At 46.9% G+C, this 16,933-nt stretch overlaps 3 protein-coding genes and 1 long non-coding RNA gene across 7 annotated transcripts; 3 read left to right on the top strand and 1 right to left on the bottom strand.

Annotated features, from left to right (window-relative positions):
- Nucleotides 1–188: 188 nt before the first annotated feature.
- LOC26533889 (uncharacterized) lies at nucleotides 189–958 on the top strand. Its single transcript, XM_015184752.2, has 2 exons — nucleotides 189–631; nucleotides 701–958. The coding sequence occupies exons 1-2, from the start codon at nucleotides 505–507 to the stop codon at nucleotides 889–891; spliced, it is 318 nt and encodes a 105-aa protein (XP_015040238.2). The 5' UTR covers nucleotides 189–504; the 3' UTR covers nucleotides 892–958.
- A 1,546-nt stretch (nucleotides 959–2,504) lies between these two features.
- On the top strand, nucleotides 2,505–12,775 carry LOC4804858 (uncharacterized). Of its 3 annotated transcripts, none has more exons than XM_001361313.4 (5): nucleotides 2,505–3,057; nucleotides 8,658–9,049; nucleotides 11,043–11,263; nucleotides 11,339–11,901; nucleotides 12,049–12,775. In XM_001361313.4, the coding sequence occupies exons 1-5, from the start codon at nucleotides 2,907–2,909 to the stop codon at nucleotides 12,405–12,407; spliced, it is 1,686 nt and encodes a 561-aa protein (XP_001361350.3). In that variant the 5' UTR covers nucleotides 2,505–2,906; the 3' UTR covers nucleotides 12,408–12,775. The 3 variants fall into 3 exon arrangements, with proteins under 3 accessions (XP_001361350.3, XP_033233903.1, XP_033233902.1); XM_033378012.1 differs by having other exon boundaries at nucleotides 11,339–11,932; nucleotides 12,049–12,177; XM_033378011.1 differs by lacking the exon at nucleotides 2,505–3,057 and adding an exon at nucleotides 8,487–8,520.
- On the bottom strand, nucleotides 12,654–14,975 carry LOC6898680 (prolyl 4-hydroxylase subunit alpha-1-like). The gene is made up of 8 exons (XM_002138649.4): nucleotides 14,737–14,975; nucleotides 14,536–14,687; nucleotides 14,321–14,471; nucleotides 14,068–14,258; nucleotides 13,428–14,011; nucleotides 13,324–13,374; nucleotides 13,101–13,266; nucleotides 12,654–13,022 (listed from the first exon to the last, which is right to left on the bottom strand). The coding sequence occupies exons 1-8, from the start codon at nucleotides 14,934–14,936 to the stop codon at nucleotides 12,958–12,960; spliced, it is 1,560 nt and encodes a 519-aa protein (XP_002138685.4). The 5' UTR covers nucleotides 14,937–14,975; the 3' UTR covers nucleotides 12,654–12,957.
- Nucleotides 14,976–15,271: 296 nt separating this feature from the next.
- On the top strand, nucleotides 15,272–15,816 carry LOC26534230 (uncharacterized). 2 transcript variants are annotated; one of them, XR_004468586.1, is made up of 2 exons: nucleotides 15,272–15,359; nucleotides 15,549–15,816. It is a non-coding gene; the product is annotated as an uncharacterized lncRNA (long non-coding RNA). The 2 variants fall into 2 exon arrangements; XR_004468587.1 differs by having other exon boundaries at nucleotides 15,483–15,816.
- Nucleotides 15,817–16,933: the final 1,117 nt, after the last annotated feature.

Genomic DNA, 16,933 nt, shown 5'->3' with positions numbered 1-16,933 from the left:
CAACAACGAACAACTTGGACATTACTAGACATTTATTATTAGCATTTGAGCTTCGCGCCTACAGAGATGAGGTTGACAACACTCCATGTGTTGCGGAAAACGTAAATTGATACATGCTGCGCGAGACATGCTGCGAAGATGTTGCTGAACAATGCAATCTTGTATTAAAAAATTTTAAATTAAAATTATTTAAAAAATGTATTATTGAACATGTATCCATGAGTTTATGCACTGGCGAAAAGAACCGACATTGCACTGGAATCGTTCGAACAGGATAAATAAATACCTTCTATATCGGCTGTCTGCCACTCCCAGGTTTTCGGTGTTTTATACCAGCTTCAAGAGCATTTGGGCCAAGGTTAGCCACTGGTGGGCACCTCTGAGTGGGCCCAACAAGACGCCAAACGTGTCTATGTGAGGGACTTGATAGCAGGACAAGATTTCATCCAAGCCCCACAAATCACACGCATACGTGACCGTGCTATCGCAGAGCGGGCGGCTCCCATGGAGCTGGACGACGTGACCAGAAGCTGTCGAAGAGCAGGCATACAGAAAGAGTCGCTCTGCCAGCAAGTCACTCTCTTAAAGACAGAGAGTCTCTCACAGCCAGTTCGGCTTTATGGGCATGGCTGTAAGTGCAACAAGTCGCAGTCGGCGTCAGCGGTTGCAGCGCCTATAATTACATGTGGTTTATTTTTAGCTCCACAATCTACACGAGGCTGCAACAACGGGGCAACTGCAGCCACTTGTGTAGACTGGCAAGCGGCCAAATGCAGCGCAACGACACAAAAACAGCAATGCATAAAATGGAAAAATGAAGCCAGGTTTTTCATGCTGGCCATACCGGCTGCAGTCGCTTTGCTGCTGCCGCTTCTGCTGTTGTTGCCATGAGGTGAGCCGTAACAGAGATATTGCTGCTGGCCCGATCTGGCCCGATCCGGTCTCTGCTGGCCAAACGGTTTGTTTGCTTTCCCGTGTTTACCTTATGCAATGCTCAAGAGTTTTCAATATTTTGTTGCCAGACAAACAAAAACTTGAAGACTCTGCAACTGCAAATTGACAAAGTTGTAAAATCTACTATTTCACTCTTCATATGCACATATGTATGTATGTATGTACTTTTTATGTACTTAAATAAATATATACATATAGTAAGTCTAAGTAAATGTGGAGTTGTTGTGGTATCTTCAATTTTTAGGAACACGTCTTGAAGTGAAGTCAATGAAGACTGAGATACATTCCAGACCGATCCGACAAGGCCCACCCGTACCGCCCATAGAAGGTGCAGTTTGTACTAGTTGTTTTATTCCCGTGTACCTCGTCAGGACAAAGCAAAGGATCCGATGTACCTTTTGTATGGATGGATGGATGGATGGGTTGCGAAATTTATGGGGATCAACTTCGCTTTAACCTACTTTCTGATTCCGTTAGCCTTGGGAGCGAATCCCTGTCGCCTCGCTGGGCTTAAGCTTAAGGTAAACTCCAATTTGCTCTGCCGCACGCACACACACAACGGGTATACATATTGCAGGCATCGCTCTTGTATGCAGATGTGTTTCGTGCTCTCATCCCGTCTGACATATGTTGTTTGAACCGTTTTCGATTTTTTTTTTGCCGAACGAATGAACGAACGTCTTTTGCCGTAATTTTTGTATTCTGTCTTCCCACATCCCCATGCAGGCGACATGGCTGCGTTCTTTTTCCTTACTTTGCTGCCGCTCGTCACCCCGTCGTCGACTCTCGACTTGACTCGTTTCAAAATTGGGTTACAGACCCCAGACAAGACCCCAAAAACAGCAAAGAACGCACGCAGGAAAAATACAGAAACAAAACAGAATGCAAAAATCCGTTTGACGCCCGTAAGCTCCATGAGTCATAGTTGTTGTTGCACTGATTGCTGATGCTTGAAGTTGCTGGGTGGGGGCGGGTGGCTGGTGGCTGGTGGCTGGTGGCGGGGGAGAACACTATTTTCGTGCTCAAGATTTCGATTTCTCTTTTGCTTAGCAGCTTCCTTGGCTTGGCTCGTGCCTGCCCTGTCTGTCTGATTGTCGCTGTCTCTGTCTCTGCCTACCTCCGTCTGCTTCATTGGATTATTTGCGGCGTTACAGTTGTTACGAACTTTTTTTGTTGTTAGGAATAAGTAATTTAAGAGCACGCCCATGCCAAGTCAAAGAGCTTTAAGTTTCGATTTCGTGAGAGCAGAGACCAGATCAGATCGATCGTGTTGCTCCCTCGTTGGCGTCAAGGTGTGTTTGCATAAGGTGAGGCATTCTGGACGCGCTCTCCTAACAGTGACCAATTCGAATTAATATGCGCGTTCGATAGTTCGATACACTGCACTGCATTCTTATGTTTCAATTGTAATTTAATGTTCCCTATTCTATTTGCCTGTAGATACATGCAGCCTGTTCTTAACAGACTGTATTCATTCGAAGAGAGAGAAAGGCAAACAAAACGGTCACCTACTTTTCATGTACCTTGCGTTGATCGTCGTCGTTTCGGCGAGGTAGTCGCGTCTGCGCCAAGCTGCGCTGCGCTCACAACGGTTCCATCATTCGACGCAGCAAGTTCAAGTGCACCCAGCAGCGTATCAGTTTTCGGCCCCCAGTCGTGTCGTTGTCGAGGGTGGCGCAGAGAGCCTGGCTCAGATTCAAAAAGTGCGCGCGAGTGAACGAACCACACCCCCAGTCCACTAAAATAGCCAGTGAATACTCGTGAATGTTTTTCCAGTAGCTATTATGCAACTAGACCCCCAGTGATTAAATCGCAACTGTGTTTCTGTGGCCCCGAGTGAAATCCAATACCAGAGCCAAAACCAAACGACGATCAACGGCACTTTAAGGCGTTTTTATACGAAACCTAACCGTAATAGCCGCGTCCCATCCCACACTATCGCTGCGAAAAACATGGCGTCTGCTGCTGCTGCGTCGTCCGTCTGCGCCAGCTGTGGCGCCGGCGCAGGCAGCCATCGGATTCTGCACATTTACAGCGCGTGGGCGTTGATCACGCTGCTGGCCGCCAGCGCTGCCATCGTCCAGAGCGCCGCGGTCTCCTTTGGTTAGTTGGAAGCGTGTCTGGGGAAACGGCTTTAATTTTAATCGGGTCTCTATCTACCTCTATGTACACATACATATCTCTTCATCGCTTCATCTTTCTTTTTCCCCACCTTCTTCATTGTGTGCAAATTTGCGAAGAAATTACTGGCAAAAGGAAGCAAAGCAGCACGAACACAACATTTCTGCAGCTCAAATTGGCCATTGAGGCTTCTCTCTGAAGAGCCCTTATTTTTTGAGGTGTCGAATCGGGAAAGTCCCCGCACATAGACGCCTTTGGGAGACTTTTATTTCAGCGATGAGTTTTTCCCTTCCACCGTAGGCCGTCTCCCTTCTAATGCGTTGCGAACCACTGTCATTTGTTGTTTGGTTTTTAATTTTGTCGCCCATTATTTTTTGCCGTTTCTGTCTCGCAAACCGGTTGCCGCCTGGGCCTGGGCCTGGTCCCACTCGATCTCGATCTTAACCGCAATTGACCGAGCCGTGCACATGGTTTTGTGTATTGTTTTGGCTCAATCTGTTGTTGGCTTGGCTTGGCATTTGGCAGAGCGCCTCCAGCCCTAGCCGTCCGTCTGATAAGCCTGCAATCTTCCAGTGTTCGATTGGGCCGTGAAGCATGGCTGCCCCTAGGCCGCGATGAGACAGAGAGAGAAATAGGGAACAAAACACGCGGAAGCATTGCGGCATGACATCAAGAAAAAACAACGAATACAAATACGAGTAATACGGATAAAAGAAAATAAATTTAGTTTGTGAAACTTGAAACAGAAAAACTGAAAAACAGAAAAACAGAAAAACAGAAAACGCAACTCGAACCGCGAGACAAGCTCGAGCGCGACCTCATTGTCATTGAAATACAGTTATGGGATGGAAGAACAAAGACACAGAATGGCGAGCTACACAGCACTACAAAGCTCGGATCTACAGATCCACAGATCCACAGATCTACAGATCTACAGATCTGCACTGTTGCAACGTTAACCCTGGGACAGTTGAACTCTCCTCTCTGCCTCCCAGAGAGCAGAGACCCTAAAACGGAAACTGGCGAGAAAGTGGGCAGCATTCGAATCGGAATCTTGATCTGCTAGATGGTGTTTACGCTTGAGATACACTAGATTTTTTGGCAAGCACAATAAACCCCCACCCAGCGACAAGAAGCTTTATTTAAACCTCTATAAACATTCATATATACATATGTATGTACATATGTTTTTACATATGACTCGTTTATATACTCACGTATGCAAACTGGTTTCCAGCTTCGTGTAGTTATATGTAGATGTTTTTGTTGTTGTTGTTTTGAATATCAAATAGAATTAACATATGTTGCCAGCAGCCAGCCATGTGTAGAGGTTCTGTTTCCCCCAAGTCAAGTTTTTCATTTTATTTCAGTTGTTTCGTGCTGTGGTGGCCGAAAGCTCTTTGCTATGCAACTGGATGTCATCTGGGTTCAATTTTGTGTGTTTCCCAATCTACAATCTACAATCTCCAATATCATGGCCCCCCCTCCACCCCCTGGCGTTTCCCATTCAAATTGGAATTCAAAGTTGTTCAGGCAAAAAGAGAGACATACCCAAAGACAAAGATAAAGATAAAGATGGGTAGCCGCATTGGCCGCAAACGGCAAATCGGTTAATTAAATTGCAAATTGTACAGAAAAGGTGCCACTTTGAGCCATTTTACTTGGTTTTTCTCTGCTCTATACATTCCAATAATTCCCTTGCTTCTTGGTAATCCAAGTGGCAAAATGGCTGCTTTTAGAAGGCATGTTCGACCGGCTTCTCCACTGACTGCTTGGCCAGCTAAGCAGCACCGGTTGCCGTTAGCTCGACAGTTGTGCTGCATGCAACAGCTCAGCAACAGCAACAGCAACAGCAACATCAGCAATGGCAGTGGCAGTAGCAACAACAAATGCCAAGTTCTGTGCCTCTAAAGTTTCCTCGATTCTTGTTTGTTGTACAATTTATTTATTTGGTCGTTCTTTTGCTGAGCAAACAGACAAATGACAACGACAACGACAGCAACAACAGCAACACTAACAAGAGCAACAACATGATGACACATTCGCTTGACCTATTAGGAAAATTGGCCAACGGGAAATGTGGCGCACTGTCCGAAGCCAAGACCCGGGTCCAGAAGGTGGGAGGGGCTGTGGTCCGGCGGCAGCGGAGAAAGGTGCGAGGGCAGAGATGGGGCAGCAAAAGAGACAGAGGGACAAGCACTTAACCCTTGCCATTCTGACTTTGATAGTTGACCCAATTTTTTCAGCTTTACAAAACACAAAAAAAAATATATGCCAGACGGAATAAATTTCACCAGAAGAGTCGAACGTCGTATGCCCTATAAAGGCAAATTAGGTGTTCTAAGTATGGGACTGAAACTGAAAGAAATTCTGGCCAACAGAAGTACAGGATACAGGAAGAAAGGATAAGATCGGACAGATCGAAGGAGACGAAATATATGGAATGATGGACAATCGTTAACTGTCCGGAACTATCCGGAACCTTTGCAATCGGAAACCAATTCCTCCTCGATTCTGATGAGTATTGTAGGTCTGCGGGAAAGTTTTTGGTAACCCGGCCTGTCCGCCGCCGGGGAAGAAGAGTATTACGAACTGCACTTGTGGAATGAATGTTTCTGTTTGTTTCTGTTTGTGCGTCGAGTGGCATTCCAATTCCCACTGTGAATGTGTGCGCCGGTGTGTGTCCGTGTGGGCCAGAGTTGTGTAATTTTTAACAACAACTTTTTTCGAGTGTCTCTTCATCGTCCGCCCACTGCACTGCACTGCACTGCACTGTAGAGCCCTCTTCCCGTCCCGTTTTTTGCCTTCTGTAGCCAGCCAGGCGTAATTATGATGAGTGAGCGGAGGATCCAGCATCCAGCATCCAGCATCCATCCAGCATGCAACACGCGTCCGCATCGCGTGGCAGCCACAGAATTTATTATGCCCAGTTGCCACTCGACAAAAAAACACAGCCTCAAACGCTTGACAATCTCTGCACGAGCAAGTCTCAGTTTGCTCTCGGCCAAGTTCCCTTTTTTGTGTCTAAATCTGGATCTGAATCTGAATCTGAATCCGAATCCGAATCTAAACAACAACTGGAAACTGGCCCACTCCAGAGCCACGTACATATACGAGTACATCAACTTACGCATTTGAATGCGCCCTTTTCAAATGGAAGTGGCTGCTGCTTGACCTACACACAAATAATCTCCATCACATTGCTACCCATACCCACTGGCATGTACTCGTACAGCTGCCAAAGATACACAACTGCCAGCAGATACAATGTATCTTTTTGGGCGTACAACCATTTTCTGTAAATTGTTTTCCATACGAGTACAAGTACGAGTACGAGTACGAGTACGAGTATCTGTATCTCCATCGTCTCTTACCTGACCTTGCCCAAAACGTAGTGCCGAGCTTTCTGCCTTGTTGGCTCTAACTCTGGGCATGGCTTGGCCAAGTTCAAAGATACTTCTCAGCCGGTGCTCTGGCTCTGACTTTCCCTAGAAAAGCATTCATAGTATTCATTCATTCATTCATTCGGCTTTCTGCTTTCCCTAAAAACTATTCGGTTCTGCTCTGAAAACGTGGACAAATTATGAACGGCATATTTTGTGGAAAATCTGAGTGAAACCTATAGTTTATGTCCCTTTGCTAGCCCGAATTGTAAACGGATATCTGTATAAAGAGTGCTCCCCGAATGCCCAATCCATTCACCAGTTCCATTCCACATTAACCCTAATGCCTCGCTTCTGCCCATCTGTGGACGGCAGCAACCCAAGCACGGAACCAGCAACATTCATTTAACTTGTAAACTCATCCACATACTCGTATACTACCGTACACTCTCGTACACTCCCGTCTAGTGTGTAGATATATGGGTTGTGCGAGTGCGTGTGCGTGTGCTTTTAACCCAATTAGCAGGGGCGCTCAGTGGCATTAGATTGAATTTTACAGCTCTTCTCTGTTAGTCGTCAAACAAACCTTAATCATTACTTAACTGTATGCTATGCCAGACATTGTTCGTTCTGCGCTCTTAATGGCATCTGGGCTCTACAACAATTGCGGCTAATTGTGCAGCCATAGCTGAGTGCCACAATGCGTTTGCCTTTGCCTTTGCCTTTGAATGATGGATGGAATGATGAGAATAGCTAACTAGAAAGGTGATCGATGTAGGAAAGATGCAGCTCTGAAGCAAACACATTGTGCTTGGCAGAGTACTACCAAAAAGATGGTTCTTTGCTTTTTATACCTATGAGTGCCTACATTCCTGATCAGCATCTGTTGATATCCCCCAAGCACTTGTCAATCTTTAGCGCAACAATTACCCTGTAAAACTGTGCAAATACTATAATTAACGACACGCTGATGACAGTTTGGAGTGCTTTTTCGGGTTTCTCGCTCAAAGGCTGATTGAAAGTCCCGCACGTGCGGGGCAGGGCCACCACTTGACTATTAATGTCAAGTTCGGAATGGGAATTAGCTGGGAAATTGCACACTCAGACACCAGCGGGCTGCCGGTGGGCCGGTGGATGCAGCAATTTCCACGGGCAGACGCAGATACTTGCACTCGTACTGGAGCTCCCTGCCCTGCCAATGGTTTTAAATGGTTCGCAATACTCGAATGCCGGGCGGCAGTGTGTGGCGCAATTGCCCGGCAACGAGGCGAGTCAACAGTAAACAATAAGGCTGTTGCAGCAACAGCAAAAGCAGTAATAATATAATAATAACGAATGTGGTGCAGTCAGTGACCCAGAATATGTACACATAAATACATTTGTGTATGTATGTGCATAGTACATATAGAGATGTCTGTATTCAGAGTAGTTTTCCTACACGAATCGAGAGATATTTCGCGTTTATCACAAGCCCCAACCATATCCACTATCCACTGTATTTGTGTATTATTAATTGTGGTATTTAGTATGCGTAGAGTGTGTGTGTATCTGTGTGAATCTTTAACCTTTGTGTCGCAAAGTTCGAATACGAGTGCAAAATAATTGAACAGAGGAGGCGAACACTATGCTCCGTGCCTGCCCTGGGCCTCCAGTAGGCAAGGCAGTTATTCAATTAGTGCACGAGTGGAATCCATTCAAATTAATTGAATTTTAGTTTCGTCAAACAGAAACATGTTCGTACGTGAACGTGAATGAGAGCATGATAAACACATCTTTCACCACAATTCATTTTCATTTTTATTTCCATTTTAAATTCACACAAAATTTCTATTTTCGGAGTTGTCACATGGAGTGGAGTTTTTATTTGATTTATTTTGGTTTTATTTTGGCCAACCTGCGAGTTATTTATTGATTGGCAGCTCGCGGATGATGTCTGCATTCGAAGCGGTTTTTTCTCGCTTTCGTTATGCTGTTGCATGCAAATGAAAACAGTTTGTGGGCCCGACAGTCCCCCTCCATTCCATTCCATTCCATTCCATATGTATGCACCATCCATTCATATGTATGTACATGCATATATCGTGATATATGCTCTAGGAATTAACAGGCTGTTGTAAATTCACGCTCAAGGCGTCTCTTCTATTTACCAAACAAAAGCGACTCATCCCACGCCTCTCTCCCTCTCCTTCTCCGTTTCAGGGGATCTGCTATCGCATCCGACATTCAAGCCGCTGTGCAGCGCCCAGCAGGAGCACTTCATCGAGAGCGATGGCAAGGAGTCCAGCCTCATCATCGAACTGAAGCCGGGCTCCTATGGCGCCGAGCACCCCTCCTGCTCCCGCATACTGAGTGCCCCGCCCAACTACGGCTTCATAGTGCGCCTCATTCTGCCCAAGCTGCGGCACACTCAGCCGGACGGCGGCGCTCCATCGTCGAGCATCATGCCCGCGGCCAGCAGCACAGCCAAGCCACGGCGGACCCCCAAGACAGGTGGCCTGACGGATATGTCCGCGTCCACGCTGACGGACCGCCTCAACACAACGAAGGCCATGACGACACCCCGGGTGGGACGTACCTGTCCCCTGAACATCGTAAGTAAACGCACCCGAGTCCCAACCCCAGCCATCACCCATCACCCATCACCATTCAGAGGTGATTAGTGCGCGATTGCCATTTTCTGCACCTTCCGCTTTGACTATTCGATGTTCTCTCGCTGATCTCGTTGCCCTGGCTCGTCCACTTGGGTGCGCATGCGTCGTCAGGGCCATCAGTGGTTAAGTGTGAGAATCATCCAAATCATTCCACTCTCTTTCGCGACGACATTGAACTCTAGAATACGTTTTGAAGGGCTCTCTTAATGGACAGTCTTGGACCAATTCAAATTTATTCCACGAAACCTTCAAATGTGCTCCCTAACGATTACCAATTCTCGAAACCTTTAACGTACAGCGAGTAACTCTTTCCACTCGGCATGTGCATCGACAGCGAATGACATAATAAATCTGAATTTCAAATGTTTTCATCGGAATGATGTTTTGCCTTATTCCATGAAACATACTCGTAAAAGTGGATTTCCAAGCGATTACCAATCTGAATCGCCATTGTCAAACAGATTAAGTTGTTGATATCATTAAATATTGAATACATATGGAACAACTACTGTACTGGGAAACCTCCCATTGATTTTGTTACTTTTTTGTGGCTTTCCGATGAGACAGTTTGACATCCATCTGAAATTGTCTCCAATTACTGGCAGCCTCTCACGCGAGGCAAGCTACGAGTAAAACCACTTGCTGGAACGAACAGTAATTCGTTGACAAATCGTTGAAATCGCCAAGGTGTTGTCGATTAGGACTTATGGGACTTTCCATTAAGGTCTGTCACCCTTTGGTCTTGGCCCGTGTTCAGCCAGTGGGAAATGTTTCACTTTCTGCAAAGCCAAAAGTGCGAGCTAGCCCGCAGTTGAACGCTGAAACAGAATCTGAAACAGAACCAGCACCAGCACCAGCACCAGAGACATACCCAGGCCAGAGTTGTGGGTGACATGAGCTGTATTTGCATAAGCGCGCCAATTTCAACCATTTTGTCAGGGCTTTTTCGTATTTGAAACACGTTTGTCTCATTTGGCCAGAGCGGAGCCCGGCAGAAACACTTTCAGACCCCTAGCCATAAATCCGCCGACTCCAACTGCCTGGCTGGCTGACAGGCCTGGCTGACAAGCCTGGCCATAAAAACAAACTATGCTGCTGCCAACTGCTGGGCTGTGGTGGGGCTGGGGGTGTGTCGCTTTTGCATTTCCAGTAGAGATATCTTCTTTGTTCTGTCAGAGTCGCCCCCTCCCCAAGGTGCAAATGATGATGCGTCGCATAACTGCGCCACTATCTTTCCAATGAACAGGCTAGAAAATCGAGTGCATGCCCAAGTCTATAGTAGACATTTCTTGGGAACAGGTTTAATTGCTGTTTACTGCAATTGCCAAGCTGTTTCACAGTTATTGAACCTGCCAGAAGCCAGAAAGCCAGAAAGCCAGAAAGCCAGCCCAGTCGTAGCTTCCACATCTCTTTGTTTGCGGCATTCCCTGCCGCATTCGTATCGCTCCGATTCGATTGTTGGCTCTGCACGTGACGCCACTGCGGAGACACGGAGACAGCGCCACAGCCAGAAGCAGATATTATATTAATGGATGTATTTTTATACCCATACGATTCTCAGTCACTTCGTAGATCTCGTATATACAAACATAGATGTATGTATATGTATCTGGCGGAGGTTTAACAGCTTTTTGTTTTGTATTTTTCCAGCGCAAATATTTAATTTTGCATTATGTGTGTAAGCGCGTGTGTGCCTGCCTCCGAGGGGGAATCGCAGTTTAGATCGATCGCATCGCGGATCGTTTTGCGGGATTTAACAATTCCTATCACGTCAGCTCCTAGGGACGGTGTCCGTGTGGGCGGGGATCGTGTAAACTGTTAGTTCGCACGTTCGCGGCAAATATTCGGTACGCCATTAGGCGATACTCGTACGCATTTGGGCCACGCTTTTAGCCAGATCGCAATAATTGGATAATTCTATTTGCCTCCACAGTTCAGCTCGCTGGATCCCCACACGGCCCAGTGGCGCGTCGACCCCTGCCAGCTGGAGGACACCGCCTCGGAGATGGAGGATCCCGTGCGGCTCTTTCACGGCCGGGTGAGGATCGTGTGGGAGCACGGCCTGCACGCGCTGCGGTCGAAGCTGATGGTCACAGTGCTGGGCAAGGGAGAGCAGTGCAAGGATGCCAGCAAGCATCAGTGCCTGAGGATCGGGTGAGTTTTTGGACAAGAAGAATACTCTTCAGCCCGATCAGAGTGTAGCAACTTTTGGCCATGTATCCTTTCCAGGGACGAGCCCATCCTGTGCATCTCCAAGGAGCTGGCCTGTGACGGCATCCGCCACTGTCCCTATAGCAACGAGTACGACAGCGATGAGGACTACGAGATGTGCCTCAAGCAGCGCCGACCTGGTGCCGGCAATCTGCCCGCGGGCCTGGAGTCGGACCTTTTCGAGCAGTTCGCCCTGGAAGTGTTCCGCAATCTGTTCGCCTACGACGCCCCAATGGCGCCCGAGGATCTGCCCCTCAACGGATCCGTCGGCCTGGACAACTCAACGGCAACCACATCCACGACAACGCTGAGAAAAGTCCACACCAAAGATATGAAGAAGCCGGGAGGCGACGGTTCCCCCAACTCCATAGGCCCCAACGTTGTGGAGGGGCAGGGAAAGTCGGAAAACGATACAACGGGGCTGGGCGCGGGTGCGGGAACAGGAGCTGGCAGTGGCTTCACCCGCCGCAACTCGACTCGAACGGGCCTCCACTCGGACCTCTCCAAATACGGGCCCTGGGGATACCTGATGCTCGGCATGCTCCTCTGCGGCGGTGCCTTGCTCATCTGCGGCCTCTGGGGTACGTTCAATTGCACCATTTTCTAGTCCAAGTAAGACACAGTCCGTTCTCCGCTCGCCATTTTCCATCCATTCATCCACTGCACTACACCTCTCATATTCCAGTCTTTTGCGATCCCCCACACTGAATCCATCCTTTCTTTTGCAGCCTCCGCATCACAGCACGCGGTCAACAATGAGAGGGAGGCGGCGCTGGCCGCTGCCAACGGCGGAGGTGGAGGCGGTGGCCTGGATCAGCTGAACGCCGCTTCGCCACCCAACTACGAGGAGCTTGACCCGCCGCCGGCCTACTCGGTGCTCTTTCCCAACCAGAAGGCTGCCAGCAGCACTACGCTAGACCTGGATGCGGGAGCGGCTAGCACCAGCCACACAACAACAACAACCACAACAACAGCAGCAGCAGCAGTGGCATCGGCGACGACTGCTCTAACCGGTGCATCACCAGGCGATCCCCAGCAGCAGCAGCATCAACAGCAGCAACAGCAGGAGGAACAGCCAACGAACTAGATCGTAAGCCTGACAAGAAGGTGTCGCACCTGGAATAACCATAGATTAGGTACCCAACATCTCTCTGACTGACTCTGATGCAATTAGCTTAAAACCAATTTAGTGATAGATCTAAGTGTAACCTCGATGTTGAATGTTTGACTATGCTAACCACTCCAACCGTCCTGCATCCGAACCGCGTCTGTCCCAGGCCCCAAAGGCAGTTGACAGACCCATTAGAATCCAATAATCGAAGACATATGTATGTAATTGTAAAGCTGCCGCAGCAGCAGCCACTGACGAATCGCTTGACTTTTGTATTTCTGTTAATTTAAAATTTAATGTGATATAAATTTAAAACTCAATAAAGAAAGAAATGTGTTTAAGTAGTTTTACGGTCCAAGACAAGAGGTACGGTACGGTATTGCAACATTTTGCACTCATCGTTATTGGACTTTCCATCAGGCTATATTTCTGGATATTTGATATGAGTTACACATCAGACAAACAACAATATTTGTATATATATATGTATATCGATCAGCAAAATCAGCATAGATCGCCTGATAGCCTATTTGGGGTCCACACATGGCCATCGGAACATTTGCTCGGCACTGTAAATCCATTTTGTGGCAGCTGTCAGAAAGTAAAAAGACCACGTAGATCGATCGATAGAGATTGATTTCACAGGAGAGGGTCGAAGGAAAAACGCACCCCATTTGGTGCCCACCAGCACCGGGCAGCCCCCATGCTCGGTTCTCGGGTCACCTTGGAGACTGCTATTCATGTTATAAAAGACCACAGCACTGCCCTTTATGGGGCTGCGGAAAATCCCCAGACGTGGAAACACCGTTTTGCCACCCTGTTCCACATCGTTCAACTGCAGGACAATGATGGCGACTATTCAGATGCTCAGCTCCTAAATCGATATACTCACATAGAAGAGAACTGTTGCTATCCTGTCGCCACGTTGAATATATTCTGAATACTGTTAATCCATTATTAGGGCCAAAGCCAACCATCTAATAAACAAATGCTCACTGCGGGTCCAAAGTAGTCAGAATGTGTCAAGTACTGTGCGGCAGTGGCGTAGTTGAGAACCAGCAATTCATCAGAAGATCCATCTGCGAGCACTTCGAAACCGGTCATGTGCATCACACGGCGATTGACCTTTGTCACGGCCTTGTATTGGTGGTCGGTTTGAAAGGCGCTCATGGAGGTGCGCCCAGTGTCCTTACCGTCCTTGTCCGAGTAAGTGTAGACTTTGCTGCGCTCCATATCTGGGAAAGCATTGTCCTTGAGTTCCTCAATCTCGCTGTCATAGATCACATCGTGATACATGGCTATGTACGGGTCCTGGCTGAGGGGCTCCACTTTGAAGGGGGCCAGCCGCAGCACAGGATGAGTGTGGAAATCGTAGTGGCAGCTCAGACCTTTGGGCGGGTCGAAGAGGCCGCGGCAACCCCTGACGTAGTGCTCAAAATTGATAATCTTTAACAGCGTTGTTCCTTGTGTTGGCTTCAGATCGCCTCTCTCCAAGAGCTCCAATTGCCGAACGATGCTCTGGTCGTCGATTCCAAGGGTCGAAGCCCGTTGCAGCACTGTTAGAGCGAGCTCCTTCTTGTCTGCAAAGACGTTGTCAGTGGACGGATGGATCTACAGGTCGATCCCGACTCCTTACTCATGTTCAAAAGGTTTCTGGCATAGAGCTGCAGAACAAGAGCCCAACTGTAGCCCAACACCCGGTTGATCTCATCATTGTCGGAGGTCAGCGCGATGGCCTCAAACCAAGCTTCGGCCAGGTCAAAGTATCTCCGCTCAAAGCCATGTCGGGCCAGAGCAAAACAATCCATTGCACCGAATCTTTTGGATCTGAAATGGAAAACTTGTCAATGATTCAATCGAAACAGAATTGAGTTTCCCTATGGATTCACTTGTATTGCTTTCCATTGATCAGACCACGGGAAAAGTCACCGACGGACAACCCATAGACATCGATCAGGATATATACAGCCTTGCAGGCCTCCACAAAATCGACCTTAGTGGGTAAATACGGTCGTAGTGCCTGCGCGTGTTTCTGCCACTCTGAAATATCAAGAAGCGAGAATCACCTCAGCACTTTTCGTACCGTAATCCATGCCATTCCGACCTGGGGCCACCGCCTTTCGCATAAATCGCAGCCACTGCGGCCAATCCAAGTGCATGTGTCGCAGAAGGGAAAACTGCTTGATAGCGCTGAATACTCGGCCCACGCGGCTCTCCTCCAGCTGTTGCACTTCCCTGTCCATCTGTTCTATGGCGCTGAAAAAGTGCAAGCTCAGCAGCGACCAAGTTAGCTCATTTCACTCACAGCTCCACTTTGTGCAAAGTTCGTTGCAGCTCCCCTGCATACACTTGCAGATCGACGACGAGGAGCTTCTTCAATCCCAGCAAATTAATCATTTCGCTGTTGGAATATGTATAGCCGTCGTGGTAGTATACCTGGTATGATTCCCCTCTGGCCATTATAGCAATAGACAATGAAAATATAGACAAAATGAGCATTCTCATCTTAGGAGCATCTGGCGCGAATATGAATTCGGAAATACATCCATACATCCATTCCATTTGCGATTCTGCTTTTTCTTAACCATGACTGTAACTAATGGATTGATATGCATAATGAATCAGTTGTAAGAACAGTTTTCCTACAGAAATGCTCTATATACGCCCTATCCATTTCTAGAATTATTAGTTTATTGCAGTTTAATGGACAAATCGACACAAAATCTGGCGCCCGAAGTGGATCCGATGACCAGGCAGAAAACTACAATCTTTATTTGTAGGTTTGGGTAGCTCTCGCATATCCTGATGGCCATAGCCTCTAATGATCTCCAAAAGTGTGTTGTTTTTGATTGTTTCCATTGAGCAGGGAGTCGTGGTGCCAAGGCGACGGACAGAAGTGTCCCATCCAAGGATTTCCTGGATTGCCAGGTAGGTGTTTCCAATCCCATCTGTTGTATATGCCATAGAAGCTGCCGCAGCACCAGCCACAGAGGACTCGCTTGACTTTTGTATTTCTGTTAATTTTAAATTTAATGTGATCTACGAATGTAGAGATGTAAATAACGGCATTACCGGAGACGCGCTCTAATGGCACTTCTACTTCACTTTTACATGCAGCTTACAACCAAATTCCACCCAAAAATATGCTATAAAAGCCACGTAAAGAACTGAAACAGATTGTGATTGATCGATCTGATATGCATACCTTACACAAGACGTCTTTCTGCTGCGGAAACGTCTGATGTCTAAGTTTTTCAAAAAATATACATAGCATACCTCATGATCACATACGCTGCAATGGAAGACTTTTGTGAAATTGCTTCGGCTTTTTGGCTGTGCATGGACTTGCATTGAAGCAAAATAAAATCATATATCCATCGGCTCATCTCTATAATTTCTATTTCTCTATTTCTAGTTAGTTTAAGCTAATAATGTATGTATAGTCGTACCTACTTTTATACCTGTATGTGCCTCTGGTAGGGGCTTTGGCAGACATCGTTGGAGTGACATCCGTTCTGGCCCCGGAAGAAACAAATAAACTTAGTCAGTGGGGTTTTTTTCACATCGAATAAACATCTGTTTTATTTGCATTTCAGGGAGGTCGCAGCTCAGGGGAAAGATTGGGGAAGGGGTGTTTTGTCACATTTAATTGCAAGTGCTAAATGAGTTGAGTTTATCTTTCGTTTTCGTTTTCTTTTTCGTTTAACTATTATTTTTACCGATATTCTTACGTTGCTCTGATTATTACCACCCACTCTATTACCACTCGGATATTTTTCTCTAGATACTCGTATTGTTTGCTTGTATGTATGTATGTATTTTCCGCTAGCTACCCAATCTCTTCTATGTCTATGAATGTGCCGTGCCTCAGGAAGCTCGGTTCCGTAGTCCCTAGTCCTCTGAAACGGAGGAACACCGAAGCCTCGCTTCCCTGCGACACACTGAATCGTACTGGTAATCGTATAATCGCATACATATGTATATGTATCTAAAACCGAATTTACACACTAAAAACGTGAAGCAGTTTTTCCGAGACAAGACAAGACAAGACAAAACAAAAACTAAAACCAATCCCTTCGATGGGCTCTCCGGTATCGTAAACTGGCAAGAAGTCGCACTACGGTTGCAAGTTTGGTTTAGTTGACTCGAAAGTTCTACTACGTTCATGTACTATACATAATAGTACTATGTATGGTGTTGTGTGTATGTTAATGTATACTTAATTGCCAATTTCAGCAGTTTTGATGCTCGCAGCACGCAGGGTCGCAGTGCCAGCGGTTATCCGGGCTGAATTCTAGTTTCCGGTTCTACTTACATACTCATAAGATTTGGGCGTTTTCGTGTTCATCGATTCCATTCATTTTACAATGCTTTCTTAGTGGCTAGACGTGATCATAAATACTTGATACTCGATACATATGTATATTGTATAATTAATTGGGTGCAGTTTATGGATATTTTCTTACATCTGTATAAGTTGTGCAGATTCCCCGTGTTCTCCT

The sequence above is a fragment of the Drosophila pseudoobscura genome, chromosome 3 (assembly GCF_009870125.1).
Source record: "Drosophila pseudoobscura strain MV-25-SWS-2005 chromosome 3, UCI_Dpse_MV25, whole genome shotgun sequence".
Taxonomy (NCBI): domain Eukaryota; kingdom Metazoa; phylum Arthropoda; class Insecta; order Diptera; family Drosophilidae; genus Drosophila; species Drosophila pseudoobscura.
The sequence above is the reverse complement of the archived record's forward strand: the minus strand, read 5'-3'. Positions and strand labels throughout refer to the sequence as shown.